The sequence below is a fragment of the Strix uralensis genome, chromosome 21, assembly GCF_047716275.1.
Source record: "Strix uralensis isolate ZFMK-TIS-50842 chromosome 21, bStrUra1, whole genome shotgun sequence".
Lineage (NCBI taxonomy): Eukaryota > Metazoa > Chordata > Aves > Strigiformes > Strigidae > Strix > Strix uralensis.
Genome location: NC_133992.1, coordinates 13,280,929 through 13,304,902, shown reverse-complemented (window position 1 = coordinate 13,304,902; position 23,974 = coordinate 13,280,929). Strand labels below are relative to the sequence as shown.

General features: G+C 39.9%; 2 protein-coding genes across 14 annotated transcripts in view; both read right to left on the bottom strand.

The window, feature by feature from the left end:
• Positions 1-152: 152 nt before the first annotated feature.
• LOC141953095 (uncharacterized) lies at positions 153-10,275 on the bottom strand. Of its 4 annotated transcripts, XM_074891385.1 has the most exons (3): positions 6,235-6,337; positions 5,276-5,359; positions 153-2,271 (listed from the first exon to the last, which is right to left on the bottom strand). In XM_074891385.1, exon 3 carries the CDS (start codon positions 2,208-2,210, stop codon positions 891-893), a length of 1,320 nt encoding a protein of 439 aa, XP_074747486.1. In that variant the 5' UTR covers positions 2,211-2,271; positions 5,276-5,359; positions 6,235-6,337; the 3' UTR covers positions 153-890. The 4 variants fall into 4 exon arrangements, 3 of the variants coding, with proteins under 3 accessions (XP_074747486.1, XP_074747487.1, XP_074747485.1); XM_074891386.1 differs by lacking the exons at positions 5,276-5,359; positions 6,235-6,337 and adding an exon at positions 10,190-10,204; XM_074891384.1 differs by lacking the exon at positions 5,276-5,359.
• Positions 10,276-17,221: 6,946 nt separating this feature from the next.
• The window catches only part of RALGPS1 (Ral GEF with PH domain and SH3 binding motif 1), a 130,216-nt gene continuing 123,463 nt past the window's right edge, over positions 17,222-23,974 (bottom strand). For all 10 annotated transcript variants that reach the window (XM_074891353.1, XM_074891350.1, XM_074891349.1 and 7 more), the window contains 4 exons: positions 23,205-23,297; positions 22,935-23,040; positions 21,760-21,851; positions 17,222-20,966 (listed from right to left, as the gene is read on the bottom strand). In XM_074891353.1, coding sequence (XP_074747454.1) covers positions 20,937-20,966; positions 21,760-21,851; positions 22,935-23,040; positions 23,205-23,297 — 321 coding nt within the window. In that variant the 3' untranslated portion in view covers positions 17,222-20,936. The remainder of the gene's footprint in view (positions 20,967-21,759; positions 21,852-22,934; positions 23,041-23,204; positions 23,298-23,974) is intronic.

Sequence of the window (23,974 nt, the reverse complement as noted above, 5' to 3'; positions counted from 1 at the left end):
CCCGGGAGCGACCGGCCGGGGCGGCGGCAGCGCCGAGCCCCGCGGGAGGGTGTCCCGCCTCGGCCCCCACGCTTGGCTGTCCGTTCGTCTCATTAACTTGTGTAAAATGGAGGAACGCCAGCAAGCCGTTACATTTCCGAAATGCAAATCAATTTTGAAAAAGTAAAGGGAAATTTTATAATTCCGTAATGATAAAATCCAGTTGTTTACACCAGTGCTTCTACTGTTTTAGAGACAGCAACACCTAGTCAGATAATTCCTACAACAAAATACAATGTTTGCATTTGTACGAGTTCTATGGTGGGATTTTCTTCTAGCAGTGAAGGCCGTAAGTTACAGGCTTTTGTTCCTGTGATTAATAGATGATCTTAAATACACAGTGCATTTGTTGCTGGGGAAAACATAGCATACAATGCCTATTGCAACACCTTTAAATTTCACTACTGCACTTAAAATTATAGCATCCCTAACACGGTTAACTTTCAGGGCCAAAGATGTATAATATATCCCGAAAGGGATCTATCCTCGATAAGAGGTATGTCACACCAATTTCCTGCAAAGACATGTAACATCAACGTCATCAGGCTCTTCTCAACCATGTGCAAACACCTCTAAAAAAACAGTTGTCCTGAGGCCTCAACCACTCTTCTTGGATCAAATGATTTTTTCAGTTTTGAAAATTTCTTCCCTGGATACCTCGATTCGGTTCACAAATCAAACGCATTTACCTTTGTACAGTACATAAAAGGGCTGTTCTCCTAAATCTCTGTAAGATGTAAGCTTCATGTGGAAGTGATTTTAATATGACCTTTAAATTATATCCTCTGCCTCCCCATGATACAGGTAGCTCTCCACCTTCCCTCCTTACAACCGAGGTTTCGCTTGTGAGCTTACAGTACGGTTTGATACAGCACCTTGTTAACATTCACAATTAATGATGAATTATATCTCCACAGTGTTGTATCCCTGATGAGGGATTCTCTGGGAAGGTTTCCTTGAAGGGGCACCCGACAGTGATAAATGAGGGCGACATCCATGGGAACATTCACACTGTTCCCATAAGCACGCAGGACAGAGTGGACTGAAGTCTGGATCACCTTTCGTGGATCAATTATCATTTTCCTGGGATTGAAAACCTCTTTCCTGTCAGGCTCCCTGTGTACATGCTGTAGTATGTTAACACCCGGCACAGTGTTCCAGGATGAAATGTTGAACACATGAGTAGATATGGTTTCTGGGAAGATATGGTTCTCAAAGAGGAAAATGCCGGTCCCTGGGTTTTGCTCCTGAAGACTGCTCATCATTGTTATCCAGTCTGGGTGCTTAAGGGGAAGAATTATTTCATCAGCATCATTAAGAACCACAAACTTGCTCCTCTGCATGTTACGGTATATACAGTCATTTAGAGCTGTGATTTGTCCATAGTAGCCAATGTCTTTTGCATCCATAGAAAAATGCCACTTAGAAGAAACCTTGAGGTGTGAGTTTATTGGCCAGGGAATTACCTCTACAGTTCCTTCTTCCATATAAAACTTCAAGACTTTCTCCATCAGCTGGCTGCAGTTGTTCTTGTAGATCACCACTTTCTGTACCCCAAGAATCTTGTACATTTCTATACTCTGTATAAACTGCAAGACATTGTTGTAATTTCCAAACATGGCAGAGATGCATACAGTGAAGTCAACAGAAAAGGTCTCAGCCTTGCGGTTTTTAATTTCAAACCTTGGCAGCTGGTCAATATTTCCATGTGGAGACTGATGAATTGATACATGTGTTGGATCACAGTTTTCGGGTTCCAAACAAACTATATCTGCTGCACCGTAAGGAAATCCAAATCTATCTGAGTGAACATCAATTTTTGCTTTTGATACATATATCTTCCCATTGGGCTGACAGCAGAACCAGCAGTATAGTTGTTTTACATCTTCGTGGTGAACAATCCCAATCACACGAGTGGTTTTACTTTCTCTGTCATCGAAGTATGGGGCTATAATAAAAGTTCTGTTATCTTTTAATGGTGTTATTACATTTTGAGCAGGTTTTCCTCTACAAAGCTGACCTGCTGGACTGGCAGTTGTTGCCTGGCGGAAGATTTTTCTAGTTATGTTATTCTGTAGCTGAGGATCTTTCCAGGAGCAGATTAAAACACTTGCAAAAATAAGTATACATGCAACAACAGCAGAAATATGTTTTTTTCCACAGTGTATCATTTCTGAATCTCACAGTTTGGAACTTAACAGACCTTTACACTCAGTCTTCTATTCACTTTCTCTAAAACAAAGCAAACATACAAAAAAACACACTCAGTGATTTGCCAGAAGGAAGTAATGTTTTGACTTGAACTTGATTCTCTTAAGCACAACAGTTACTGTTTTAATATTTCAAACTTTAGTATGAAGACCTGACTTTTCATACAGGTTTGGAAAAATGGAGAGATGTTCTTACTCCAAGCTCTTTCTGTGTTCTTTACACCTTATCATTCTGATCTTTTCTTACATGTTACTGTACAATTGGGCCCGGTGCAACTGTTTCAGCTGTTTTGGTATACAGTAATGGTAATATAGTGTAATTTGAATCACTTCGTTGCCTGGAAGTAATTCTATGTTAGTGAAAACCCACATTCTTTATCTTTTGGTATTCTAAGAAGATTGTAAAACTATAGAGCTATCCTTTCCTCTCTTCTTCCTAAAAAAAAGGTGCTGTGAACACAAATTCAAACTGCATTCTTTTGATTGGGCTAGAAGTAATCCTGTCACAGTCTTTCAAATGTCCTGATTCCCAAGTCACAGAGAAAATGTTTTCTGAGGCTAGTGTGTTTTCAGAGCCTAGTAGGTTCCTATGGTATTCAACATTATCTAGGAAAAGAGGTTTGAAAATAATCTTCACTTGTTCAGGTGGCTGAGATTAGCTTAAATGTAAATTGCTTTTGCTATTAAAGATGTCAAGTCTCAGACCACAGCTCTAAATTAGCAGTTTATCAGTAGGACTTCGTGTGAATATTGTGACCCTTCATTGGGACCACATGCACTCCTGAACTTTTTAACCTTGCCATGGAAACTTGAAGTTCTCCAAGATATTACCAGATCAGACTACAAAGTGAAGATTTTCAGTATACAATCACAGCTCAGTATTTACACATGCTTAAACCATTGAGCAGATGGAAGGCAAATTAAAACAAAACCAAACTAAATCAAACCTTGCTTTATTCTATAAGCAGCCATGAGGGCGTGATATAACATGACACATCACAACAACACATCAGATCCATTAACCATTGTCTGTACCATTTGTAGGTGTACTGTCCTCTTTTGCATACACTCAATCTCAGCTGAATAACAACTGCTTTCTAATTATGCACAACATTCTGTGGCTCTATTCTGACTTCAGAGTACTAGGTTTGAAGAACATGATGAAGGCACTGCTGCCTGGTGTTCTTTGCAAATCCAAGATGTTGCTCAAGTGTTCTTTTTCATTTTTTGGCTTCAAAAATGTAAGAAGTTGTTTTGAACATGTGTAATGACCCATTCTCTAAAGTTAAAATCTTGTGTTGCTCTCTGAAAATGGTCATGTAAGCTGTAAATCTTCCTCTCTCATGCACGTATTGGTATTCATCAATTTTAAGCCTATGCTGCATGGGCAGAAGTTTTTCTAATATGCCCACTCAGTTCTGCAGAAGCTGTCTCCTCATCTGCTTTAAATACTTCTAATATTGCCTCCTCAATTAACAAAAAAAATTAAAATATGCTTTTTGTCATTAGCTCACTAGTAACTAAGCAGGACCTTGCAAGTAATATTTGTATGGAAAAGATGACAATATCTAGAAAAGTAGGACTGCATCATCAGTTATCAGCTTGCACCAAAGTTCTTCAAATACTTACTGTTACTCCTGTTTTTGGACTAGCAAGCATTTACAATTACTAATATGCCATCTATTAGAAAACTAAGAGAAAGACTATTTTAGAGTGAAGTGGCTTTTTTCCATAGAAGTATTAATTGGGAAATGGGATTAAAAAATGTTTACAGAAAACTTCGGGGGGGGGGGGGGGGACGGGGGGGGGGGACACAAAGGAAAAAGAAGCCAACAACAACATGGGAAAATAGTTCTAGTTCTTGTTTTTTATCCACAACTGCTTTTCTTTTTTTTTTTTTTTTACTTCTCTCCCCACTTTGGAGGTGGGATTTAGCTGTCAGTGTTCTCTTGGAAGAAATCAACAGAATTCTTCAGAGATGGGAGTAGGTCTGAAGATTGAGAGGCATGTAACAAACACAGAGGACAGGAAGTTCTAAAAGTAGAGTAGTTTATAGGTCCAATCTTCCCATCCAAGAGAACAACAAAGTGACTGAGAAAGGTAGAGAAAATCAGAGAATCTTGATATAAACTTTTCTGGGGAAGATGATTTACTTGCATAAGAGATAGGACAAATTTACTAAAGGGTGAGATGAAAGAAAGCACTAATAAAGTTCCTCATCATTAGTGTCTGTCTCGTGTATTTCCAGAAATACAAGATCCAGGGTTTTTTTTTAATACAGATGCTAAGTGCAAAAATCATTACACTGTTCTGGTGAAATATGTATTCAACTGTCAGTCTTACACCAGGCAGCAATATGCCTTAAAAATTGGCTGTTAAATTAGGCTTGGGAAGTTTACATGCAAATTGCATTTTTAAGATTTAACAAATACTAAAAAACTAGTAATCTCATCCTGCAACAAGGACCTAATGTTAAAATCCACTTACGGCAAATACTCTCATTTACGCCTCTTCCTTTTGGAACACCACTACTTTCTAGGCAATGTAAAAAGAGAGCAATTCCTGTACAGCCCTCGCACAGAAGTCTCTATCTTAGTTTAAAGTGCAAGTTACACAAAGCAGGAAGTTCACTCAGATGTTCTCTTGCTTCTCACGTCTTCTAGGTGAAACAGTCTGTTGTCCATTTTTAGCTACGTGCAAACAAACTTTTGATATAATTTCCCTTCACAGATTTTGTATGCATACATTACCCAATTTGGGCAATGCAAATTCATCCTAATAGCTTATGAGGCTAACAACAATGAGTAGTTTTAGTATGCCAAAAGCATTACTAACCACTTGATCTGGAAAAAAGTAAACTAGCATTCTTATTAGAAACTAGAGGCCTCCTGTGGCATGAACGGTGACTGTGAGTAAAACTTTACAGACAGGGACAATAAAGAAGCAAGTGAGTCCCTTTTACATAAAGAAGTTATAAAAACTACAGAGACACATAGAGATCTATATAGTCTGTTTAAATAACCTACTGTTTTCTCCTCAAATAATTGTTTCATTTCTGGAAACCTCCAGTGGTTGCTAACCTTCATCCCATTTCTGTCTTTCATCTTGACCTGTTCAAAGGGAGATTAGTTGATAAAAGATTTTTCCAAGAAAGGGATGGCATCAGTTCCTAAATATGAACTACGATTTTGGATTCAAGTTTGTGCCACTTCTTTTGGAAACCACAGGCTGGAGCCATTAGCTGATGTCCACTGATCTAGAAGACTAAACCCACCAAGTTTCTCTTTATCTAGCTGGGATGGGAACGTTAAAAAAATGTAGCATCTCAACTATTGTCAGAAAAATAATTTCTGACCAGAAATAGCCACTGTCATTCTGAAAAAGGATTTTATACACATGAAGTTATTAAGAGATACTTCTTGTACTACTTTGCAGTGTCCCTTGTTCAAATGAACATATGTTGGCAAAGCCTCACTTCATGTAAGATGAAATTCCAATGTTGAGCAAATGACCACTGTTTCACTGTGTCCGATATCACTATGGTCTCTGTTACTGAGGAAAATACTTAGTGTGCTCTGAAATTGAAAAATATCCTTCATCTGTAAAAGAGGAGTTTTAAAATACGTTAGCAGGTCTGGACCTTCTCTGCCTGTTCAGGTTAATACCACAGTATTGCAGTACAGAGAAAAACTCGGAAGACGACAATTTACTGCAAGGTATGTTATATCAATAAAGTTTAAGAAATTTATTCACACAAAACAATAACAGCCTTGCTTTTAATAACTGTTTTAGTGAAGATTTATAAAACACTGTCACCCATTTTGCCTGGAATAGTTAGACAACACCTCAGCATTTTTCAGTTGTTACATAAAGAGAAAATAATGGAGTCCGTGTTTGTTATGTGCAGTCTTGATACTTCACCACAGCGCGCCAAATCATGCCCTCCTGAACGTAAGAGGAATCAAATGATAGAGTATTTACTCACAGTTTCAAGCCTCTTTGTCTAGCACTTCATGCTTTCCAGTGCTCCAATTCTGCCTTATGCTCCCACTGAAATGAGAGACCTTGCAACCTTGCTTGTTCCCCAACATCTGCTTCCTCTACAATTATTCTAGTACTTTTGACCGTCTCTGGGAAATCCCGTGACTTTGTTAGCTTCCTGTACAGCATATCAGCTTGCTTTCTGTTCTGTCATATTTTTTTCAGATAAACAACTTTGACTTAATCAAATTATACATTCTTCAATTGATGTTTATACAATCTCAACATCCCAACAGTCATATTTGTTAACTGGTAGAATGATAGATGATCATTTTCCTTTATTTATGGTGTCTGTGTGTATGTTCTTAGAGATTTACCTAGATCAGGATTTAAATACTTCCCATTAGATCAGCTGTAACCTAGTGTGTTTCAACAGTCTAATCTTAAATAGCACCTTGTGTTTTTCAGAGGAGCTTCCGGGTAAGCTTAGTCCTGTTATCTCTTTCACTTTATAATGATACAAAATCAACACAGAAATTGTGTGCACAGTTGTGAGACCAGAAAATAAAAGTTAGTATTTAATCACATCTACCTTTAATCTACCACAGCATGTGTCTGAAATAGTAGGTGGATATAACTTGAGTCAACACTTGATTGCCTGGTGGAGCTGTATTAATAGCTAACGTAAACACTGACTTGAATGGGAGGAGTAGACTGGGTGGGGAGACATGCAAAAGAATAGAACAATTTATTTTGGGGGGCAAACTGGATTTGCCTGCTCTCTTAGCTATTTTGAGAGAAAATCTCTCCCTTTCTCTTAATGGGAGTGTGGTGTTTTCAATTTTTATTTTAAATAACTTTTATTTCTATGGAAAGACACATATCTTCAGCTCTCATAGAGGGAAAAAGGGAAATTGCAGAGGTGACTTGATTACAGCTGAAGTATTTTTGAGGGGAAATTCAAGTTGTAACTACCCAGCAATGGTAATTCGTGACTAAGGAATGAGCTGGCACAGAGGGCAAGAAGGCCTCATTGCCGAACGGGTTAAGCTGTCTGGGAGCAGGAACACCAGAAACAGAATGACTCCATATAAGGGAGAAAACTCTGCCTTGCTGATAAGATAAGAAATGCCTTGGTAATTGTCGTGTACCAATTGATTGAGGTGTAAGAGTGCTTAGGAGCCACCTTTGACCAGCAGAGCTGGCACTGGGGGATGGAATCAGTGCTGCGCCAGGGAGCCCATGCTGACGCTCACAGAATTGGTGCTCATGCAAGTGTATAGGGAGTTGGCTTGTGTTACATCTTTGCAGGCTTTCAAGTAAAACAAGATAACAACAACTAAGGTAGCCTCAGTAATCCATCAGTAACTTTGATACTAAGCAAAACAGTTTATTACACATCTATTACTCATTTCCCTTTATGACATGTTGACTTAGCTCAGTTCAGCATGAGAAATTTTGATCCTCTTTAAGAGCATGCTTTGTCAGCTGAACCATTAGGTCATTTTCAAACATGTATGTTGTTGAATTTCCTTGCATTCTAAAAAAATATTATTATTATTTATCAAGTCCTTACTCGGGTTATTTACAAAGGGAGTCTGAATTTATGCTTGCTTTTCACTTCAAAAGAAGTCAGCTGAGGGGCAAGGGAAAGGAGGAAGTAACCAGCACATAAGCTTTTCTGACTTGCTTTTCCCATTAACATGTCTTGTAGTGATGTGAACTGCAACACAGAAAAGCAACTGCCAGTTGTCTCTTCTCAGAAAGCTGTTTTAAAGCTCTGACCTGGATCATACCTTTCATTATAAAAGATTTTCAAAGGTTGAAGATTGCCAGTAACTCATTTATTTTATTTGAATGCTATTGTTATAACTGCAGGTATTGTTATGAAAGTGGCATATCATGACTTGCCTATTTAGTGCTTCTGAGAGAGAAACCTGTACAGTAGCTGCAGTACATAATACTCAGTAGGGCTGAGGCTGCATTCTGGTCCCAGAGATTGTTCAGGTGTTCGATACATAGGCTGGAATAGAACAGATTTTAAGTGGTTAGCCCATGTAAGCCTGTGCATTTGAGCTGATGAAACCAAATTGCTAATTCCTGGAAAAAGTGGTGGACTTAAAGTGTTTAGTTAGCACTACAGTAAAATCTTCCCTGTATTTAGCTTCTTGTTACTGCCTAGCAGCATAAGCAATAAATGTCACTAAGAAACTATCACTGTCTCTGAATTTCTCATTTACAGAAAAAGTTTTCAAAACCACACCAATAAATAACACTTTTTCTCCTGGTGATCGCTAAATGTATAGGTTATGAGAGCTTTAGGTAAAGTTTTTAATTTTTTTGTTTGTTTTTTAAAAAAATGTTTAGAGTGAATAATGCTACAGCTATCTAATATTAATTATAATCTTCAATCAACTAACATCAAGAAGGACCCCATCCTCAAATCACTACAGTCTTCTGTTTTTTCTTCCTGAGTAGATTCAGCCTGTTAGGCACTAGAGCAGCAAGGGCTGCAGTGTACACACAGTCACTTCTAGAGAACTTTCAGGCAAACACTGTAGCCACCTGACTAGAAATCTTAAAATCTCAATAGATCTCTTGGTTTTAGTGTGAGAACTGGAAAAATCTGTGGTGACTGCAACCAATACATACGAACTAGAGAGGAAACCTCGGCAGAAACAAAAGTGAAATTAGTTTATACTTGTACAAAATTATCAAGATGAATGAAGTAACACAGCTGGGCAGCAGCTTCATTCTCATCTTTTCTCTGATATTCTTTTTGCCTTTTATTTAAACAAAAAAGTGTGATTTTCCTTGTTTCAGATGGTTAAACCTCTTATCACCATTTTGTCATTGTTTTCTCTTCCAGTACATAACAACAGCCCACTCTTTGCTCATTCTCTCTCCCCACACATCAGTTCTTGCAAAATCCTCCTATGCCACTGTGTAGTTTTAGAAGTGTTTAGTATTTTGCTAGGGAAAAAACACACATTTCTGCTTTCCTCCTCCTCATTTCTTTTTCCTTCAGAAAATGCATAAACTAGGCCTAGAACTGAGAGCAGCCGTGGACGCCTCCATTTCTCAGTGTAGAGACAGTCACAAAGAACACCTATCGGAGAGCAGTGAGGGCTGGCAGCTGGCAAGACGCAGGCAGCTGGGACCTGAGCAGGAGAAGAGAGCTGGCCAGGCAGGGCCTCAGCAGCCAGGGCCCAGTCCCTCCGCACCCGAGTGGGGTGAGCGGGGCTGGCTCTGCTCAGGGCCACAGCCGGGTTCAGCCGCCCGTCCTGGCCACCGAGCAGCATCATGGGATGAGACTGGTCTGAGGCCAAGCTGGGGAGCTGACCCACAGGCCCAAAGCTGGGGAGCCAACCAACAGGGCAGGCCTGGTCCCATGGCTGCAGGGCAGGTCTGTGGCAACAATACAGGGCCAAAGCCAGAGCAGGAAGCCAGTCGGCCGGCCAGGGCCTGGGTCCCCAGGGTCCGCAGGGCAGGAACCTGAGCCTCTCCCGGCATAGCTCAGGCAGGGGCTGAGGGCCCAGAGCTGAGCTTAACTGGGCTCCTGGGCCTATAGGCAGGGGCGTGAGGGGCCCAGGTGGGGCTGGGCAGGGCCATTAGGGCAATTAGTGCCCACAGGGCCCTTACAGAGTTCTTTAAAAAGGCACTTTCTCTTTAATTGAGGTACAAGAACTCAACATATATGCTCATGATATAGGCCAGTTATTCAAACCAACCAAACAAAAAAACCACCAAACCACCAACACCATGACAAAACAAAAAATTATTTGAAAAAAGTCTTTCACGTTTAAGACCTCACATTTACTTTCATAGAACTGTACCACAACACCAGAGCTGCAACAATTTGCCTTGGGCACTATGGATTTTCCAAAGGACTTGTGCTCATGCCTGGAGTCCTCTTCTTTTCTGAAGGAGCTGTGGTGACTACAAACTTCTATACTTACCTTTGACTTCCAGTTTCTTCAGTGAAATCTCCATTCTAGGGGGTGTCCTGGGCCTAATGTGATGTCAGGAGATTACCAAACTGAAGGAAGCGTGGCAGTCAGCAAGAGGTGTGTCTCTCAGTCTGATCCTTTGTGACTTTGTATAAATAACCAGCAGAAGGAACCAGGCCACTGTCAATTGGACTTTGTACTGATATGTCCCTCTTTCCTGGTACACCTTTTCTTGGTGGCTACATTAATTGTTAATTAACTAGAGAGAGAGGAATGTTTGAACACGTTAAAAAACATCCTGAAATACACTGACAGGTTTCCAGTGTTGCTGTGGAAACAGAAAGTTCACTGACCATTTCTGTTTATTCTGCACAGTAAAAGGTAAGAGAGAAACAGTGAAGTTCAGAGACAGGTAAGAAGGGAGACTAAAGAGTTCACTTAAAGACACAAAGGAATTACTTGGCACATTTACCTTTAAGCATAGGCAAAGAAATTAGCTCATGAAAAAGATTTACGAAATAATAACTAGAGGAGAAAATTTTAAAAAACTCACCACCACACCACCCCCCCTTAAGGCCCTTTCTTCTCTCGTTTCCCCTTTTCTCAGTTCTAAAATCCAGCAACTTAGAAAAGTTTTAAACCCAGACATAACCATCACTTGGTGATCTCTTTAGGACTGATGGAGCCGGATGCCCCTCATAGTGCATGCCAAGGTTGGCAGTTGGTTGTAAGACTGCATGTGAATTCTGTTCACTGCCTGTGTTTGCCTTACATCACCTCTCCCTTTCCATAAATATATACAGGGAAAAAAACCCTGAACCATATTGTTTTAGCAGGCCACCATGCTAGAGGCTTAATTGCAACCAGCAGCTTAAAGTCCCAATACAAACTGCAAAATATACAAGACACTGCAAAGTAACCTTAACCTACAGTGTGTTAAGACTCAGCGTGGATGTGCGTAACCTGAAAATATGTATGGATGTTGGAATTGTAATCTGCACAGGATAAGCTTGCTACAGACCACATTCTTGTCTCACAGTATACATATGTTCCTTTAAATATGAATGGATATATGGATGCTAAAGAGTAGAAAGGTCAAGCAAAGAAACCTGACTAAAAGCCGTATACATACCCACAAATGCTTTGCTTGTAGAGTACATTCTTGTCTCATTTATCATTTTGCCTTGCTGTTTCTGGTTTGGTTTTGTCCAATAATTTTTTAATGTAACACCTGAACCACCTTGGAATGCTGCTTGGAATACATCTAAAACTCCTGCTACCATTACAAAAATTTACAGAATGCTTGTCCACAATATACCTTTGAGATTAAGATACACTTTCATTAATAATTGATGTAACAAAGATAAATTATGAAAAAAACTCTTCAGTCTCCTGCAAAGCTTCAGTTGGACACTAGATAACAGGACAAGAGAGAATTTTCTTGCAGTTTGAATAGTGCCTAATGGCAGGTACAGGATTTCTTGCTGCTTCTTAGAAGGCAGCTAAACCCAGTCACTAATGAAGATGGGCTATCAGATAACACCAAGCTTGCTTTTCACCCAGACACATTCTAACAATGGGTGTAGGACTATAGGACTTGCTGAGTTTTTTGTTTTGTTTTGTTTTTTTTTTAAGAACCAGAACAGGATTTCCATGATCTTCCACATGTAGTTATCATAACAAAACTTATTAGGTTCCCAAGATTTATTAAATCAAGGACTGTACTACCACTTTGCCATACTTTTGGGTAAAGAATCCTCATCCAACAACAAAGCTCAGTCTATGCAGCATAACACAGATTGAATGGTAAGGAAAAGAAATAGAGAAAACCAATTTTCTTGACCTTCAGCTCTATAAGAAAACAAAGTGAGTCAAGAAAAGAAAAACAGAAAAAAAAGAAGTACAAATACCAGCTTCTCTATGTTGTAAAGAGTAAACAGAAACAAAACCATCTAGAGAACCAGCCACCATCAGAAATCTAAGTAACAGCAAAAATTAAATAAATCTCAAGAGACATGAATAAAATCACAAGCATTTAATAGAACAAAATTCACACAAACCCAAACCCCATCTTCTCTAACTACTGAAACAACATTTCAGACACAGAAGAATTAGGAAAAAAAAAAAAGTTTGCAAACACCTTAATCTAGACTGTCTGTATATCATAGTGCTAAGGGATTACAGTGAAGGTGTATCTGTTCTAAAACAATTAATCACTGAGAGAGAAACTCAGCAAGCTTACATAACTGCAGGGGAAATTGCAAGGTATCAGCATGCTGGTTTCAACCACCATTAGGATGATTGCAGATTTCTAGAGTAATCTTAAGTACTAACTGACAGCCTTGGCTTAATCAGTCATCATCAGAGTTCACCCCATGTCATACATACCCTACCTTAGCAACAATCCTTTGTTTCTTACCTTTTATGATGTGGCAGCGTGCTGTGTTGTCCTCACTCCAAAGTGAAACATTTGACTGAAAACAAATGTGCTCCTGCCATACAGTAACCATGAGTCAGGGGTTGGTACAGAAGATACCAACTTCTCCCCCTTTCTTTGCCTCCTCAGAGCACAAAGAGGGCAGCAAGACAGAGGCACCCTGATCTCAAAAGATGTCAAAGGAACTGGATAGCAACATGTGCTCCACAGACACTTCCCCTAATGGTTAATCAGCACATTCACTGCTTGGGAATTGCTAGATCTCCTCTTAACATTTCCTATTTTACTGCTAATTGAATGTAATTATTCCACTGGATTCACAGTTCTTTGCACCTCTGGAGATGGAGCATACCCATAAGAGATTACAGGAGTGTGGAATCAGGCTAGGTATTAAGACAAGAGCAGTGCCAAGAGCAGAGCTATGCTATGCTGAGAACAGCCTCTCTGCTACCTGCAGGGCTTTTACTAACACTAGCAAGCTCCTGCCTCTAATCTTGGGGGAAGACAACTGCATTGGTCCTGTGATATAAATTCAGAACAACTGTAGGAATCTGCTCAACCTACTTTGTTAGAGGTAACCACTATCCCCTTCTAGCTGGAGACTGCTCCAGAAACTTAATTACTGAAAGAGGAATTTGTTACCTTAGTCTTTGTCATCTCATGTTAGTTCTTTAACAATTAATTACAAATCTGAATTATAATGTGAACATCCTTGATTGTGTTGCTCTAGGACGTAGGAACTTCTCTCTGGTTGTGGAGGGGTTCAGTACGTGTGATGCTTCTGTAGAAAACAATCTATGCAAAACAGTATACTATATTAACTCTTAGATACAATATACAAGGTGCTCAGCTTCACACAGTGATCCAAAAAATAGCTGCAAAAAATGGTGCTTTTAATGACTGACTAAATAACTTTCATATCTCAGTAGCTGTGCTAGAACATGCTTTTTTTTTTTAGTTTGCCACTTGCACTCACCCCCAGGATCTGAAGATCAAGTCTCCTCAGCAGGTACAAATGTACCCTCCTTGAGGCCAGTAGGTAAAATAAAAACTATTCCCTCTCCCTTTCCCAGTTGTTGAAAGAATTAAAAGAATTGCACTACTAAACAACGCAGACAGGACTAGCTGGACATTCAAGTATGCTGTACTTGAAAGCAGCAAAGAACATCTTGTAATCTAAAAGGAAGTGTTGTTTTTTGTGGTTTTTTTTTTTTTTTTTTAAATCTTCACATACTCATTTCTGCACCAGCTAGTTGCCCCTTCCCTTGCTTTCCATTTGTCTCTTTGCCCCATGAAAGACTATGACATTACCCTCTAAAAGACAAGGCATACATTCATTGTGTTCATGTCAAGGTGGCAGGTGCACCTGCCTGATGAAAATAGGGCTCCTTGGCTGCTGAAGGGTAGCAGCTATTGATTTCCTTTTTCTGTGCCCTTGTTCTTGGGGCTTCACGGCAGTTGGGGCCCTCGGCCAGTGGGAGCCAGTATTGACCCCAGATCAGATTGGGCCTGGGTGTAAATGGAGTCGCCTGGGGCAGCCATCTTGAGCTTCTCCCCTCAGGCAGCCATTTTGTGCTTATCCCCTGGGGCAGCCATCTTGCGCTCCTCCCCTCAGGCAGCCATTTTGAGCTTGTCCCCTGGAGCAGCATGCTGCTGTTGAGGTCTCTCCCCTTGGGTCAGGATGCTGCCCAAGGAAACTCCTTGAGGTGACTTGGGTCAGGATGCTGCCCTCAGAAGTTCCTTGAGGTTGAGATCCCTCCTTTTTTTAGGTGAGTGACAGAACATTTTGGGTTGTTGATAAACCTTAGGAAGTGGTGATAGTTTTGTTCTCCTCTCACAGACATTCGAATCTGCTGCTATGTTTGTGGAGTGCTAGTTTATTGTGTTGACAATAAATTTTTATTTTTTGGTTGTTTGTTTACTTGAGAGCCTCCACAAGAGTCAAACAGATTCACATCAGTAGTTTTGTATTATTACAATAAATGGTAAACCATTTTGCTACAACTCACTTCCAGTATTTCCAGGGTTCTAAGTGTTCCTATGTGTTCAAAAATGACATTTATCATTTTATTAAGATAGTGGTATCAATTAACAAATCATACGTAAAATAATTTATCTAGCTGGTTGTTTACTTTTCTTTATTCTGCAGAATTGGATACGCTTTTCTCTATACGTACACTAGAACAAATCTATTTGATTTCTGACCTTGCTTGTTTGCTTTATATTCAGTTACATTATTCTTGCAAACCCAAAGTATGGATCATATGAAGCAAGTAATCACTTGGAACACAGTCTACTCTTCCTTAAAGCTGAAAAGCTGATTTCTGGCAGTAAGGGCATGGCTACAGACAAAGTCCAGAAATATAAAGGATACTTCCTCCAATTCATTACTATCTGCACTTATGCACAACTCTGTTTTAGTTGACGCAAAATGGGTGTTTTCATCCTTCCTAATATGCTTATCTGACTTGCTCTACATCTGAGGTCTGCTGAGATATGTAAACTTCGACTTCTTTTTTTCTTTACACTCCCCATAAGCAAAAGTCTGGTATATTTTCAGAATTTGCTAAACAAATGTTCATAGTAATAGATCACAGCTATGGAAATACCTCAACCACCATCACTAATTTCAGAAGAAAAACTAATGCAATTTACCAGTGCTATCACTTACATACCTAGCACAGCCTGACATCTAAAGTAGGAATAAACGTATTAAAGACTTCATTTTGTTTTTTCTCTCCCAGGTTACAAAACAAGAGGCTTGCACATCATGAACATTCAACGAGCTCTTCAGTACTCATCTTTGAACATTGTGTAACAAAAGCATGTCACCTTATAGTGACATTCTGTAATGCAGAAAGTAGTCCTCTTTCTTCCCTGCAATTTGCCTCTATAACAATAATAATGGCAATCTGGAATATAGTGATTGTTGCTTTTCCTTCCTAATGTGCTCACTTTGTTTATTTTCTATCCTGTTGCCTATGGGGAGGAGAGGAATTCAAATCAGTTTTTCCATTTAAACTGATGCTATCAGTGAAAAGAACCATTTGGTAGATATAAGAGACACTTAATGATGCTTCCTTTATAAAATATTTACAGTGAAACACTGAACATGACCCTGGAGGAAAATTGTATAGATCCAAGTGATTTCCAAGACTACAAAGTAATAAAAAAAGTCTTGAAACAGTCTTCCTGTTTCTGGGGGATAACAGGAAAAGGAGTCCATTTCAGGAAAGGGGTATGTTTTTTCCCAGCTCTAAAGATATCCATTTTGCATGAGTTTGTTTTGTTCTCACCTTCACATTGAGTGGGATCAAGCGCACCCTCAGCGAGTTCCCCGCCTACACCAAGCTGTGTGGTGCGGGGACACGCTGAGGGAAGGATCCATCCAGAGGGACCTGGGCAGGCTGGAGAAGGGGATGGGCAAACCTCATGGAGTTCAACAAGGCCGAGGGCAAGGTCCTGCCCACGGGTCGGGGCAATCCCAGGCACAAATCCAGGCTGGGCGAGGAGGGGCTGGAGAGCAGCCCCAAGGAGAAGGACTTGGGGGAGTTGGTGGGTGGAAAACTGCCTGTGAGCCAGCAACGTGCGCTGGCAGGCCAGAAAGCCACCCGTGTGCTGGGCTGCACCCAGAGCAGTGTGGGCAGCAGGGTGAGGGGGGGGGGATTCTCCCCCTCTGCTCCCTCTCGTGAGATCCCCCTGCAGTGCTGGGTCCAGCTCTGGGGGCAACATCAGAAGGACACGGACCTGCTCGAGCGGGGCCAGAGGAGGCCACGAAGATGCTCGGGGGGCTGGAGCACCCCCCTGTGAGGACAGGCTGAGAGAGTTGGGGGGGGGTTCATCTGGAGAAGAGAAGGCTCTGGGGAGACCTTAGGCCTCCCAGGACTGAAAGGGGCTACAGGAAAGGGGGGAGGGACTCTTGATCGGGGAGTTAGGGATAGGACAAGGGGTAACGGCTTTAAACTGACAGAGGGGAGATTTAGATCAGATCTAAGGAAGAAATTCTTCCCTGTGAGGGTGGGGAGGCCCTGGCACAGGTTGCCCAGAGAAGCTGTGGCTGCCCCCTCCCTGGAAGGGTTCAAGGCCAGGTTGGACAGGGCTTTGGGCAACCTGGGCTAGTGGAAGGTGTCCCTGTCCGGGGCAGGGGGTGGGACTGGATGGGCTTTAAGGCCCCTTCCAACCCAAACCAGTCTGTGATTCTATGATCCCTCAGGCAACTGCTCATGAAATTATGTTTCTGTAGAAATTAAAGCACCTTCTTTGCCAGTCGTAATGTGGAGCTTATTAACCTTGAATGGGGAATCACAGAATCATTGAACGGTCTGTGTTGGAAAGGACCTTCAAAGGTCACCTAGTCCAACCCCCCTAGTCCACAAGAGGATGGGTTTGTCTCTACTTCTTTGGACTTTCCAAATCCCACTTGAAAGAGCTGCAAATTTGTAGGGTTTTTCAATTTTCTGTTAGAAATCTGGATTCTCTTGTGTTTATACCATTAAATGGCTATATGCTGTGCACTACAAAGTCTGTTCAGCTGTATTACCATTCATTCACAAATAAAACGTTTGCTGCCTTTGAGCTAAAATGTTCCTTCTATACCTCTGCTATTCTTTTTCAGAATATTTTATTGTTAACAGCATACATACTCTGCACATTTTAAAACTTACAACCAAATGCAATTGCTGTTGAAGTAAACAAACTTTTTTTTACATTAAAGTATTTAATTACTGAAACAATCATTATCAATGTAACAAACTGAAAAATACAGCAACTTGATACAAGACTGAGGTAACAAAATTCTTTGCCAAAAACCTAGATTCCAACACCTGGGTTATTATGAGTGAGACGGTTCACAAGAATTATAGAAAGAATCCTTACACAAATGGCATGCAGTGGACTGCTGGAAAATACAGCCAAAAATGGTGCAAGTTTTCACACAAAACAAACCAAAAAGTTGAAACTGGTTTACATTATAATGTGACAAATAAGTTGCAATTTGAAAACTACTTTCTTTGCCTCATTTTAGTGCTATTTGGAAAAACATGCATTTTGGCACTGCATTACATCAAAATTGCACATTAATAAATTAATAATATTGCCTACATACATTTTGTATCCACAATTCTGAAAATAGTAATTCTGAGATAATGTTTATTTTTACACAACTATTGCAGTTGTTCTCTTTGGATGAAAACTTGTATGGTTTGTGATATTTTTGTGAAAATGCTGTATTAATCAGTACTGATATGCAATATGTGGTATTTCAATAGCAGCTTTCAAGTCACATTAAAAGTACCAGATGACAGCAAATGGTACCAATGACACCATAAAAACTCAGCTACAAACTATTTAACACTTAAAATCTCATTTAAAAGTGGCTTAATACTCATACACTGCCATCATTCTGAATTTTTTTATATTTTGCAGCAATTTCACAATTGTGCTATACTGAAAAGATGTTTACCTGACTATTGTGTAAAACTATTACTAGTTATGTTCATCTTTCTTCTGTATAATTCTTTTTACATTCAAACGGTAGTAGTGTGCAGGAATTCAAGTGACTTTTGACGTATTTTCAAATTCCAAGGTTTTGAGTAGGATTTGAGTCTGAGAATTGAGCAGGTTTGAAGGGTTTAATTTCTCCACAGATTCATCTTCTGTCAGTGACAAATGACTGGGTATAAGAATCACTCATAAATATTGCCCTTCATTCACGCCACACTGTTTCGGGGCCCATCGTGGTTTCTGGCAAAGATGCCTTCTTTCCAGTTGGGAATCTGTTGTACAAGCAAGCGAAAATGGACCTTTTTGTAACTTCTCCAACAGGCTCTATGGCTTGTAATTTTGAGTATAAGTGTATTTTTGAAGGCTAGAACACTCTACCTTTTGTATATCCAGTAACACATGTAACACTTTAGAGACCCTTAAATTCTAAAAGCCATTAAATTCTGAGTGTGTACAGGCTCATTCTATTGCTACTGTATCGGTCAGCAGTTATTGTTCTTTTCAAGGGAGGCTTGTAAACATAACAAAGTTGTTACAACATCCATTAGTTTATCTCAGTTGCAATATGCTGGAAAAAAATGTCATGAGTCCTCACTGGTGTTCACTTCCACTACATCATGTTAGAAATGAGTAGGTATTTACATGCTTCTAATGTATGTACGTTTCCTGCCAATGTGTCCCATTTTAAATTTAGCTTATATTTAAGACAGATCAGGTTATTCCCTTTTAAGGGGAAAGGGCTACTAATAAAGTAACTTTAAGATGCCCCTCTTGACTTGAACAGTTCTTTTCTTGGTTAGTGTGTCATTGTTTTGGTCACTGTTCTGCATGTGGTTCGAACCCCATGAATGCTCCTAACACACAACACACATGGTCACAGGTGGCATGTTCATTAACATGGTGGTCCACATAACACTTGCATCTTCATGAATAATCTCACTGATAATTCATGACAAAAGTTCACAGGTGCAGAATAATTTAGGTGATAATCATATTCTAACAGTCCAAAGTAATTTACTGGTGACAGGATTTTATCACATTCAAAAAAGCTCTACACTGTCTCTAATGGCACTGGATGCTCTGCCTCCGCAGATGCCGATGTTTTTCCTAGTTCAAAGTTGTCTTAATTTAGCAAAAAAGGAGAAAAAAGGTATAAATATATTTTGCATTACTACTCTTTTCACACAACTCCTGAGTTATCAAAGAAACTTTGTCAACTTTACATACACTTTCACATGTCCCAGGATCTAAATGCAGTTGCTGTCAGGAACTGGTTTTCTTGAAAAGCTGGTATGTATTAGGGTTCATTCTCAGGATTGTCATGTGAATACTTAAAATAACATAAAGTTACAGTTGACCTTCATTTAACAATACAGGTATTTTGTTGTTGTTGTTAGAGAAGTTTCAAAATAAAAATTTAGAAAATCGTGCAAGTCCACAGAATAAATACTCCTAATGCCAGGGATCTTGTTCTGATATAGACTGTTCAATTAAACTGACTTCCGTTTTTTTTCATGGCTTATAAGCTAGAGGTTGGATTGCAAATTTCTCCTCTATGCAGTCTTAGGAAACTCAGAAGAGGTTTTCTGGTGATTGATGAAGTCTGAATAGTGATGCCTTGTGGCAAGAGTTTCAAACAGGAAGTGCTGAACTTAGCATGGGGACAGAAAAGAACTCTGGCCACAGAAGTGCCAGGGCACAGCAGGGATACAGCTACGGATGAGAGAGAGTTCTTTCAGAGAAGGCTCAGTTACGTTATTTTTGTTTTTTGTTCTCTGGACACTGGTGTGAAGGCTTCTTCGCTCCACTGTCAGACAGACTTCCCCAGCTTTCATTGCCACCGTGACTTCCTAACAGCAGTACCATGTGCCAGTACCGGGTGTCATAAAGGTGCATCAGGTACCGGACTTGCACGGAGCCGAGTTATCCACGGAAAGAGAACAGAAACGATGATATGGAATCATTCTGAGGAGACAGGGCCATGGGATACACAACACCCGATTACCTGCTTCGGTGTACCAAGGGATTTAAGATGAACAACATTCAGACTGAAGAAAACAACAAACTTGGAAGCAACTATGCCACTAGTAAGAGAATGAAAGACAACCTTTAGCAGAACATAAATTTAAACAGCCTTAAATCTGTTGTCAGGGCATTCCCGAGTAACATCACTGAATGAAAAGAAAACCAACTGTTCTGTGCCAAAATACATTTTTCCCAAATAGCTCAAATGTGAACAGCAGAATTGTCCAGAGATTTGATAGAAAATCTGAGGCACCCACATTGCCAAGCAACTCAGTGCACTTAGATTATAAAAATGTTGTTCCACAACTTTCTATTCTAATTGACACTTTGCAGCAAGTTAACACTGTCAGTCATTCTGTGCATTAGAAAGAATTGAAACCCAACATGGGCCGAATATTCTTCAGTCACACAAAGCAGCTTAACAATAAAAAGAACCATTTAAAAAAGAATAGGCAGAGGATATGATGCTCAGTTTGTGGTCAAACATCAGTTCATGGCAGTCTCTGACCACAAAAAGTTGAGGGCTCTAGAATCCTGCAGGAATCAGGATTAATCTTCTGTCCACCTAACTTGTCTGCTTCACTCAGTGCAAGAGATTGTATCTGATCCTAAGGACAACATTCACTTTCTGCTTCTAAAAGCTGTCTCTGAATCACTTTCAAGTCACACAGGAAAGTGCTGAAATATTTGTGGCTGGCTCATGTCAGGAAAACCATTCTCCTCTTCCTCCTTAGAGAACAATAGCCTGTTTCTTCAGTTTGGCACTTAAGTCACACCAGGTAGGAGAGCAAATTATTCAAATGACATTAGATTAGCAGGTACCTGGAAGAGAATGTAAATTATTCAGCAATATAACGCTCCTGAGCCTATTATGGCACTGGGCAACTGCAAGGTTACAAAATAGAGTGGGCTAATCATTTATTATGTGATGTGAAAAGTGTAATCCATCCCAAACAGGTCCAAAAGAGAGCTAACCCCATAACCGAAAGGAAAGATAAAGACTCAAATGATTTTTCTATTCATGGATCAAATCTAGCTGAAGTATTCTAAGAAGCCATCAGTATGCATGGTGGGGGGATGTGTGTGTGTAAGACGATTCTCGAGCTGCATCCTGTTAGGTCCTATATGGATCAGCATCCTATTAATGTATAACCTTTGGAAATCCTTTTAAGAAGGAACATTGTCCTCCAGAGAAGAATAAGGCTGCTACATAAAGGACAAACATAGCATTTTACACGACACTCTCTTCAGTGGCACTTACAGACCTGGTCACTGGAGTCAGGACTAGCATGTTTGCTTTCTTTGTCCATGAGGAAGCCCCTTCTGAAGTAGAGGTGGGGTTACCTCACTTGAAGCAGTGACTGTAGAGGTTATATGCTGTTAAGGTAACCAAACCTATAGCTAGACCTGCACAAATCCTGATTTGGTGGAAATTTTGTAGTTTTAAATAATTTTTATTCCTCCTATTGAAAAACTGGATCAACGTACAAAATGAGGAATTATGTCTGTCCCCACAGGACTGTGTGTGCACACAAATGGAAAAGAGTTATCTTTTCCAGTAAGGATTTTTGGGAAAATATGAAAAAGTGGGTAGAAATAAGTTTCACAACCTTACCTGAGGCTTGTTGCTTTTGCACGCATCATCCAAATGCTTATGCCATAATATTGCAAGAAACCTTGAACCAGTCTGGAACTTGTAAACATTGCCTACAAAAAGAAGAAAACCGAAGGCTCTACATTTGCACACAGACATGTAGTTTCAAGGGATTCTAATTTCTGTGCAGAACCCAAAGTCCTGAAGCAAACTGTTAAATTAAATTGCACCTTGAATGCTCAAACAGGATGTTGCTCATATAATAGAGACCATGTGGGGCATTGTTATTCAGCAATCCTTGGGAGAAGGGGGGTATAAGAACACACCCCTGCAAAGCTAAGAGGAGTTACAAATTACAGCCACAGAAAAGACCACTTAGGTCACATCTAATTTACTCCTGCCTTTCTTCTCATTAAGACTGTTGTGGTTACTGCCAAACTTCTTACGAATGTTTTTGATATTTGTGAACTTCGTTTTCTTCAATGTCCTACTGTGAGTTTCCTCTATGCCTCATTATTTTCTAAATTGTGTCTTGCAATCAAATACTTTCTGCATTTTAGTCAACACTCAAGAGCTCCACTTCGTACAGTAGATGCAAGTCCATGTCCAGCATCAAAGCTGAAAACATGAAAAGTGAAGGAAGCCTCAAAAATCTTTATGTAACCACTCAAAGAGCAAAATAACTCCAGGGCCTTTCTAAAGTTTTCGAAGTTTAATCAAGGCGGAAGAGTTATGACACTTCAAAATTCACTATCAAGAAGTAATTAATAATTAAAAGGGTTTTTTTGGTAAATAGTTTGACGTTTGAAGAATTTTCATAGTATTTTAATTGGCCTCAGTGTAAGCCAAGATTTGGTATCGACCAATTTTAAGAGCTATTCAGAAACTCCAAGATCAGGGGACACGGGCACATGGACACGCAGCAACCCCATATTGGTTGGACAATTTCTGCAAAGCAGTAACTGTCAAGATACAGCAGTTCCTCTGTAGGCACCACAGAAGCATCACAGCATATTGTAGAAATATGTTCAATTTCATTTGTACCCTCCCTTGAAAATTCTATATTGAAAATCTTCTTCCAGTCTTTTAAATGAGTGCCACGGCAAGTTCTGTAATCTACAAACTCATTAATAGAGAGTAATCTACTTCCTGTCACAGAAATATAATACAGATGATGTCCATCCTGCAGCATCTACCTTTGTCAGGGTTATTCAGCTGGAAAATATCAGGATGCTCAGGGTCGTCAGGCAGCGCCACCATCCAGCCCACAACGGAGACTTTTTTACCAGGTGTAGATTTATACTGGAAGAGATAGACAAGTCAGTCACAGCTGCGACCGTAGTAGGGATGAACTTTTGACTGTAGAAGTTGTGCAGACATATGGAACAGCAAGTACACTTCAAACATCCTTCCAGATCTGCTTATGAACATGCAGGTTTGGGTTTTAGAACAAATTTAAAGCTTACATGTTTTCTTTCAGTGCCTCTTAAAGATTTTGCTCCAAAGTACAGAAGAGTTGATCCTGAAAGCATAACCCAGTATCTGGTCCATGAGGAGAGCTGAATCAGAAAGGAAAAAAAATTAGGAAAAACTCTGCATTTTCTGACATTTCAAACATCTGTTCACAAGCAAGTCTAAGCGCTACCGAAGTTAATTTCAGAAGCAAGGAATGGAGAGTTAGATAGAGTGTCTCCTGGTATAAATCATCCCAGCTACCTAAATTTGATGGCTGGCTGTAAATACAACCTATCTTACCTGGGTACCTCTTAAAAATATCAGGGTTGATTACTTCACAACAAAACAGTGTGCTGCCTTTTACTGCACAGATACTTGACTTCTGCATTAGATCAATAAAATGTATTGAGATGACATGTCTGTAATTCCTCAAATCTTTTAGCACTGAACAGTAGGGCTGCACACAAAAAATATCAATGAACTCTACAGAAAACAAAAAATTACCAAATGTGTAGGACCAGAACCTGTGAAACGTGTGAATTTAGGTTAAGTATGAATTACCATGACTTTGGTGCTATGGGTGGATGCCCTGCAGCCTTCCCGTTTCACAACGATACTAGATTTCTGTCCTCACAGAAATGCTTGCTGATTTATAGAGCTGCTTTACTCTTGCTCTGCTGTCACAACCTAGAGACATTACTTGCAAATCCAGGGAGAAGCGAAACTGCTGTAGATCAAATGACTTACAAAGGTTACAACCCCAATATAACCCACTTAAAAC